The sequence below is a fragment of the Augochlora pura genome, chromosome 10 (genome assembly GCF_028453695.1).
Source record: "Augochlora pura isolate Apur16 chromosome 10, APUR_v2.2.1, whole genome shotgun sequence".
In the NCBI taxonomy this organism is placed as follows: domain Eukaryota; kingdom Metazoa; phylum Arthropoda; class Insecta; order Hymenoptera; family Halictidae; genus Augochlora; species Augochlora pura.
In genome coordinates this window covers 1,421,009-1,430,355 of record NC_135781.1, presented here as the reverse complement: position 1 = coordinate 1,430,355, position 9,347 = coordinate 1,421,009, and the positions used below count along the sequence as shown (strand labels likewise).

At 47.0% G+C, this 9,347-nt stretch overlaps 1 protein-coding gene across 1 annotated transcript; it reads right to left on the bottom strand.

The window, feature by feature from the left end:
• Positions 1 to 5,796: 5,796 nt before the first annotated feature.
• Pka-c1 (Protein kinase, cAMP-dependent, catalytic subunit 1) lies at positions 5,797 to 8,227 on the bottom strand. Its single transcript, XM_078193086.1, has 2 exons — positions 7,921 to 8,227; positions 5,797 to 7,798 (listed from the first exon to the last, which is right to left on the bottom strand). The coding sequence occupies exon 2, from the start codon at positions 6,979 to 6,981 to the stop codon at positions 5,920 to 5,922; it is 1,062 nt and encodes a 353-aa protein (XP_078049212.1). The 5' UTR covers positions 6,982 to 7,798; positions 7,921 to 8,227; the 3' UTR covers positions 5,797 to 5,919.
• Between the last annotated feature and the right edge of the window lie 1,120 nt (positions 8,228 to 9,347).

The window sequence follows — 9,347 nt, the reverse complement described above, 5'->3', positions numbered from 1 at the left end:
CAGCCGATCGAACGATACCTTCGCTACCGAATTTCGACGATGGTAACATTCCCGCCTCCCCCCTAAACATGGGGAATTACCATCGGACAGCCGTGATTTTCCGCCACGTTAATTATCGAATTGCCCTTCGGCCTTGATCAAAATTCAGCGACGCATTGCCACGCCGGCTGGTTCGTAGAAAGTTTCGTAATGCCGTACACGTGTTGGATTCGCGCCTCCGTCTCTATACACGTTCGTGTTATATTGCAAGAAAAATAGATATGTGCTCGAAAAGAGATCTACAGACACTCGCCCGTGATCTATACAAACAAATGGAAACGTCGTATGCGTGTTGCATATAATATGGACACAAACGAGCTTAAACGAACCAGTATAATCCTAAAGTGTTTTAGTAATAATAAACACAAATTTTGGTGAAACAATTTCGATGATTTCAACGCCGATCGAAAGTATTAATTACTCGTCGAAATCATCACTATACAGCGGATTTTTATGCAGAATAAAAATTATCCAATTGTGGGAAATATAGACTACTGGATGCAAATATCTGTCATCTTCTAATCATTGTAATAATTTCAAAATAATTTGATAACATCCTTAAATCGTTCTAATGTCTCCATAATTTTTTCGTTTCTCATTTTTTTGTCACAAATGCATTAAATCCGCAGTCTAGTCTTTACACCTCTGGAAAATTACCCAAGAATATTTACACGCCAACTTCGAAAGTGACAACAACATATGCCATGAATAATGCTTCGTAAGAGCCAGAAGGGGAATCTTGATTATCTCCTAAATAAGATGGAACGAGGATAGCAGAGAGAGTGATCGCAGCTTCGTTTCCTTATGTTCAAGACCTCGCTGACCCAAGCTCTGTTACGAATCGGGGGGTGCCGTTGGGTGTTCTGCGATCCCTCTACGAAATGACTAGTTCTAATGTTGACGTTATACGCTACGATGTTGGACTTGCCGGGGGGGAGAAAACCAGATGGATTAACCCGCGGGAGTATCTTTGCACAGCGTTTAGAGCGACGGTCGTAATGGGACTGGCCTTCCTCAACGTCGTAACACGCCGGACAGAGAGCGGGTCCTCTATCTCGTTTTTTATGCTTATCTGATAACGACTAGATACAGAGCGGCGACATTATTAAGAGATTGGAGAGACCGATCGATCCCGATAAGAGACACGCGCGAGCAGACGGACGGGGGAGTTGATCCTGAGAAAACTGCCTAAGAGGGGGGGGAGCGATTAGGATGGTGGTCCCAAAAAAAGTACGGTGTTCTCTCGGAAGATCCTGCTATTCCCTGATTATCATCGATTTCACCTGCGCCGCGCGTTTCTTACCTAAAATAATTTACCAGATACCGATCTTTATCCAAGCACGAGCATGTGCGCAGAAAATTATGTACATGTTATCGTATATACATTTATTTATATTTCTATATAGAGCGATATAAAGTGGTCAACTTCCAATATTCTCTGCAAGTTGTCCCTCGGCTTGAAAAGACAAATTGAAATTTTTATTCGCAAGCTTGAGAAGAAAAATTAACATTTTTATTTACAAGCTCGAAAATAAAAATGAGAATTTTTATTTGCAAGCCGAGGTGAATTTCACAGAATTCAGCGTAATTATTTTGCAACCGCGGTTCATTCGAGAATTAGTCGCCATCTTTCTCGGCGGCCCACCGAAACAATAACCTCCCTTTCAACGAAAATATTTCTCGGGTTCCCAGCCGATTTCCGCGTGTACTTTCCAGTTCCGCGGAAAAATCCGACAGGTCGGTTCGCGCGGGTCACCCCGTAGATGTACATTCAGCGGTAAACGAATTATTGTCACGCGATCGGCGCGTGTGCGATCGTCGTTCACGACCGTCGACGTTTCTCCCGGGGCAAAGCGCGCCGGCAAATCGTCGAATTTGATTATTTCGTCGCGACGCGACGACCGAGTGACCCGGAACACCGGAATCGAATTTGCGCGCTGAAGAAAGTCGGAATCAACGGGAGAAGGTCGGGCCCCCGCGAGCCTCTGTGTTCCCGTAAATGCTCCGAACTGAAAATTCACTAACGAGTCCATTCATCCGGGCGAATCTAATTAACCGAACGACTGTTCGCGGAAGGAATCGTTATCGATTGCTCGGCGGAAGTGCTTTGCACCTTTAACCGCGTATGGAACTGGTGCATTTAATACGATAGAATTGTACTATAACCGAATCGGCATGAAAGGCGACAAAGAATTATAAGACTGAATTTATCGAAGCCTTTCGCCATTCTTATTACAACGCCTGTTGGAATTAAAAAATTTAAATCATTTTAAAACGAAATCGGTCATCCTTGATATAGTTGCCCAGACTAGACTGCGGACTCGATGCAATCGCGAGACGCAAAACAGGAAGAACATTAATGGACTAGAAGAAGCTTGCTATTTTTAAAATTAAAACTAATCGAACAAGAGATACAATTGTTACTAAATCGTTGCCTCTTGCGATCGACGATGGAAACATTGATCGCGCACGAAGATCCGCAGTCTATTCGCGACGGGAGGAGTACGACTCTCCTAAGAGTCGCACACTCGGCTCGCTTGTATACATAGAACTGTTTATAGGAACTCTTACCACCTGGCTCGACTCTAGCGACAACCGCGTAAGCACGATCTTCTTGGACAGCTCGTCGAACAATGGCGTCCGTTGCGACGCGTCCGCTGCGAAACAAAATCGGAAACGCGTGTCCCCTCTTTTTTGGCAATTATTCGCAATCACTGTTCGCCGTTGCTGTCTCGGTCGTTTCGTCGTTTCAATGATTCCGAGATTCGTGTTTCCCCATTTTTTTTGTTCGATTCTCGTACGGTGTACGCACGGATTTCCATTTTGGCCGTTTCGAGTGTGCATCGTTTTACTTTAGCTTATTTCCCTTTCTCTCTGTGCCTCTCTCACACATTTTCGTTCTCTCTTTCTCTCTTGCAGACACACCCACTGGCATACACACGCAGACGCACTCTCTCTCTCTCTTACACGATCAGGATTGTCCGTATGTTTTACATTCCGTACTAAAAGTGCAGATCTATATAAAAGATAATGTTGCTTCTTTTGCTTACAGCAACTTAAGGCGATATAATATATGAATACTCTTACAATGTATCTATGTACGAACGCCGGTGGTCCTCTATTAAAAACGTTCCAAAAATGAATCCTTGTTTTTGCTCATACAACCGTGCCGATTCCTATTTCATAAATACTTCTTTCTCTCTCTCTCTCTCTTTTTATTTTCGTTCCCCCTTCCACTAACCGTTCTGCATTTTATCCCTTTCTCTCTCTTTTTCTCTATCTATCTCTCCAGACCCCTTCCCTTTCTGCCTCTACCGTTTACGTAAGGTACAATAATTCAACAACGAGCATCTGTAGCCAGTATATAACGAGTATTTTTTTTTATAAGATTCACAATGTACTATAATAAAGATATTTCGCATTCTCTCCCCCATTCGCTCTTTTTCCCTCTTTCTCTCGCACTCTCGTTATCCATTCATCGATGTTCTCCACACACAGCGAGCGAGCGATGAAAACGTATATAGAAATAACTTCCTCGAACGGAATAACCGACGTGCGACGACTAGTGAGTGATATAAATCGTATATATCAATGGCAAAATCCAGTGGGAACAGATCCTTACAGGTATCGACGGTAAGTGTGAATTTCGTAGTAGAAACATGGCTAGCGGCATCGAAGAATACACGATGCGGAGAGGACATGAAGGACACTATCGTCGTCCTCGGATACGGTGGTAGGTACACCGAGGAGGAAAAAAAAAAGGCGAGTTCGTCGATGCTGATGACCCTTCTAGGGATGTTATCGACCCGAAGAAGCCCCGTTCGCGCAGCTAGACGACGAGCCAAAGATTAAAGTAATTAGCCTCGCGCCGAGATCGTACGAAGGCGTTCCCGTTCAAAGTCAATAGCGAGGGGGATCGCGAAAACGTTGGATGTTAAAAAACACAGTGGTTTTTACATCCTTGTACAGTGCTTTGAAACGCGATCGAACGGACGTAGGCTGGTGAATCGTTGAAATCGTCGTTCAACTGTACGAGAAGGATGCCTATAAAACCGTGGAAGAGCCTGCCACCACAGCTGGGATTTCCCTCGAAGAAATTGCCTCCGAGCGGAAAAGAAAATTCACGTGGAGCAAGAGGACCTCTCTGCGATGCGAATCGTGATTCTGATCCGAGATTTGGAGACATTGAAACGAAAGATAAGAAAAGGAGAATCGGTGAGCCTCCGGGGCAGCGCGGTACTTATGGTTGCCGGCATGTCCGTTTAGGAGGACCCTTCCCTCCGAAGTGCTATGGCTCAGTCAATGGGGCCCCTCTCTATTAAATTATGGCAAAATTTGTTTCACTCACCCTCTTTCTCTCTCTCTCTCTCTCTCTCTCTATCATACGTTCTCTCTCGCACATTTTCTTTCTGCCTCTTTCTCTCAACAATGACGAAGAAGATTCACGTGATAGAGTAGACAAATAGACAACAATGCACAACATGACACAATTATTGGTGTATTAGACCTTCTCTCTCTTTCTTTCATTCACTCGCTCTTGTTCTCCCTGTTTCTTACACTCTCTCTCTCTCTCTCTCTTTCGCCCTCGCATTTACACTCTCGGCGAATCTTTGTAAACTTCTGTATGTGCTAAAAGAGGCAGGACGAGATGAAGAAGAAGGGGCGTGGTGTAAAGGGGTATCCCTGGGGAACATTTACATATATAGATAGTTTGATGCTATTATGTACAAAATAACTGTCGGGCAAAGGTGACGTTGCCCGGCCATTTTAATAAGAATTATCGAGAACAAACTTTACACACGCCACCTCCGTAAACCGGACACTAAAGCCATCTTAGGGAACACACACATGTACGTATATACTATGCTACATGTATACATGCGTACCTAAGCGTACGCATATATATATGTATGTGTATACATTATGTATCGTCGTTCATTACACGTCAATATGACAATTATTTGACTGGAAAAGAAAGAGATTTTTTTTGTCTCATGTAAAGTAGGTTTGCTACTATAGCGATCGTGTAGTGTCACGATGGTGATTAACGGTCGCGCACGCGCACGACCGTTTATTTATCCGTGTGTTCTCTCTTTCTCTCTCTGTGTATGGTTGTGTACGTGTACATGTATACGATCTCTGTATATGCACCAACCAAAAGGAAGTTTCATTTAATATATTATATTTTGTTTGCCTCTATCGTTCTCTCATCCATTCGCACACTTTCTCTCCTCCACCTACTACTCCTGTATCTCCTCTTCCTATATCTCCCTTCCTTTTTCCTGTTGTTCTCCCCCCTTGTACGCCTCGATTCGCACGTTCCTCTTCTGTTTCCGACGACTGCGGACTCAAAATAATAAAGAGCAAAATCCTCGAGATATCCTACCATCCCTGTTCTTTAATCCTTCCAATTTCTTTTTGTCTCTTTCTCTCTCTCTTTCTCCCTCTCTTTCTCCTAGCTCTATTTCTGTTTTCCGTTTTCCCGTTTGTCTGTTTTATCCGCGTCTGGTTATCCCGAAATCTCGAAACTCCGCGTCCGCGCCCTTCGGTTTCGGTTTCCCCATGCACGCACACGCAATCACACGGCCACCCACTCACGCATCATACCCGTATTCTTCTATTCTTTTTCCCCCAAATTGCACACGTACACGTTTTTTTCTCTAGTATACTTTCTTGCTCGCTCTTGCGCCCCCCTCCCCCGGCCCTGGCCGCCGTCGCAGCTGCCGACGCTGCCGCCGCCCCCCCACCCCCCGCGCACATATACCATCTTACTTCATCCATCATTTTTCTCTCGCTCAATAAAAGCGACCAACGTATGACGAACCATCGCATATGAATAAATACGCGACACGTGTATCCATCTTCGATCCGCCGGCGAATTCAGAACTCGGCGAACTCCTTGGCGCACTTCTCCGTCTGCGAGATCCTGAGCGTCTCCTCCTCGTAATCGTCGAAGTTGCTGGTATCGCCGGGCCCCTTGCATTTCGGTATGAACGGCGCCTCGATTTTCTTTTGGAAGACCGCGATCCAATCGGTACTGGCGAACCACTTGTGGCCCTTGATGTCGTTCACACCGGCCTTTAGGTTCCCGTACCTCTTGGTCAGATCGATTTGCAGCAGATTGCGTAGCAAGTCTTTCAGTTCAGAGCCGAAGTGCGAGGGAAACCGCGGCTTCCCCGAGACGATCTTCTCGTAGATCAGTATCGGCTGGTCGGCGAAGAACGGCGGATAACCGGCGGCCATCTCGTAGACGAGCACGCCGAGGGCCCACCAATCGACCGCCTTGTTGTAGCCTTTGCTAAGGATGATCTCGGGCGCCAGGTACTCCGGCGTGCCGCACAAGGTCCACGTTCTGCCCTGCACCCTTTTAGCGAAACCGAAGTCCGTGACCTTCAGGTAGCCCTGCGAGTCGATCAACAGATTCTCCGGTTTCAAATCCCTGTAGATCAGATCGAGGTAGTGGAGATACTCGAACGCGAGGACGATCTGCGCCGCGTAGAAACGGGAATGCGGCTCCGTGAAACGGCCGACTTTCCGCAGATGGCTGAACATCTCGCCGCCCGGCACGTACTCGAGCACCATGTAAAGGTACGAGTTGTCCTTGAAGTGGAACTGCAGCGACACCAAGAAGGGAAAGCTAATCGCTTGCAGTATTCTCTTCTCGTTCAGCGTGTGTTCCACCTGCTTGAGTTTCACGACCTTTTGCTTGTCGAGTATCTTCATGGCGTAATACTCTTTGGTCGGCTTGTGTTGCACTATCATGACACGGCCGAACGAGCCGGTCCCGAGCGTCTTGATCTGCTCGAAGTCGTTGAGATCGGCGGTGTTCGTCGGGTTCTTCTTCCACTTGTCCTCGAACTCTTTCTTCGCCTTGTCGAGAAACTCCTTGACGCTCTCGGCAGCGTCGACCCTTTTATACGACGTCGCGGCATTGTTGCCCATCTTAGCAGCCGCGCTCGTACCCGAGCAAGCCAGGACTATACGCAGCCCGCGATATTACAGAAGACACCGCGTCTTCGTCTTTGGGGTGTCCTGGGTCTCTCTGTTCTACCGCGGCCGAGCCTGCCAAGGCCCCGACGAACCGCGGTCCTTCAAAATCTTGCCGTAGTCTGCGGACAACGCGGCGGTGTCGTCGTCACGGCACCGATTCTCTCGCACCCGTTTTTCTCTTTCCTCTATATCGCACGCGCGTACTCGCTTTTTTCTACTGTTCCCTCCCCGGTCCGACTCCCCGTAACCAGTCCGTTACGATATTTGTCAATGCTGGTCCTACGGAGACCCCACACACGTTTAGGAGGGCACTCACACTTACGCAAGTATCGGGCACACGCGCGGAGCCGTACAGTGGCTAGAGAACCTCCTGCAGGCAACGAACCGAGTTACCCCTCTCGGTTCTCCTCGAATCGATTCGCACTCGATAGGAACCGAGGTGGCCCCGCGGTCTGCTCTAAGTTTAATGGTCCCTTTGGTCGCACGACAAACCAAGAACGAACGATTTCGCGCGGAAAAATGGGTCAGCATTAATCCTCGCCCGCACCTCGCGCCATCTTTCCTGTCAATTGTACTTGCCCGTCGTCGCTGTCGTTCGCTTACAGCCACCTCAATCCTTCCTCCTCTCCCTTTCTTTTCTAATTCCTGTCCGACACGAGCGTAACCGCTCAGCCTCGACACTATACCCCGTTTCCCACTTTGCTATGACGATATCAAAACACTGTACACTGGTTGTATTCACTTGGTGGAACGTACCAAGCGGCAGAATCTGCAATTAGACGATAGTTTAAACGAGGGTCAAACGAAGGTGCATATACCAACGACAACGTTTTTTCGGTTTCCCGATCGTTCTCAACCCTCGCGCAACGTCGTCTGCTGATCCAAACTTACACGGCCACAGCACATATACACAGGCTCTCTTGGGTACCTCGGTGCTCATTAAACGAACATCATCGCGAACGGTTGAATGCCGCGTCGCCCACCGCGATGCAGGAACAACTGTGTGTCCGCTGTCTCCGCAATCGAACTCTCACCGACCGTTTCCGTTCTACTCGCGTAAACCGACTTCGTAGCTCGTTTTGGAACGGAGGAGGCGGTGGTAGCGGAGGCAGTCCGTACCGTTCCTAAAGATGGCGACGCGGATCTCTCCACTCGTTTTGTTCGGGATTTCGCACGGATACGAAAATGACGAAGTGCCGCTCTAGGAAGCAAGAGAGATACTGTGCTGCACTGATCGGCTGTTGCTTCAGCTTGTCGCCGACAGATGTAGTACGAGCGTATTTCGGCGACGCCTCGGCAGGTGCTGCCGCGACGCGGCGGCGTCCGGGTACCCGCGATTCAAAGCGCGACGCTGTTTCACTTACGAGCTCGCCCAAGGCTTCGCCGTCGTCGAATCACGAAATGTTTTCTACATGTAATCGTTTGTGACGCCTTTTCAATGGGAATATCACTTTCTGGGTCACCTGGGGTTAAACAATGTAACATGCTAATGCACTCGTGAATAACCGATCGGTGTCTCGAGTTTCGGTCTCGTTCGTTTATTAAAAAAAAAAAAAACAAAGACGACCAGAATAGTGTCACTAGTACAGTCGTTATAACCAAAGGAAAGATTCTAGTGTTTTTGATCTGCCGTAATAATATTTTCTATAGTTACAAGCAACGGTGGGATCGAAGAAAACAATTTTACCAAAATACGTGAATCGTTCACGACAATGTTTGGACACGTCACGATATTCTTCTATTATTTCTAGAGGTTCGAACGCTTGGAAATACTTCATGTAAAATATAGGAATCGTGCTTAATGCTTTCGTTAAATGTTTCCACGTATATTATATATTTTTATCGAGCCGCAGTGATGTTCCTGCTTTTACCGTTCGAAGAAAATTCCTACGAATCGAAATGCTGAAAGGTTGCTAAACCGGTCTGTTGGTAATAATATGGAGAACACTTTTGATTTGCTCGTATTCGATTATGATGTAGTGGTTAACGACGTTCTAAGCTGATATCGGAGTCGGCTTTAGTACCAATTTGGTAGTTCCATCGCTATTAATAATAATCGATCTGTTTTGTGGTATTGAACCGTGGTATGTACACGGAAGGTTGAACACCCGATGACCTGTGATAATCCTTTGGCAATTAGTTTGTAACTGTAGATAAGCATGCAGGCACAATTTTAGAGCGGCAGAGACACGGTCGAGAAAGCTAGGTGGAGTCCGATGGAGGACGGGACGAACCGGTTACCAACGAGTCAAAAAGGTACGGACCAGGTCAGGCCTTTCGGATACACAGTATTTTTGTGTGTACATACATGCATAGAG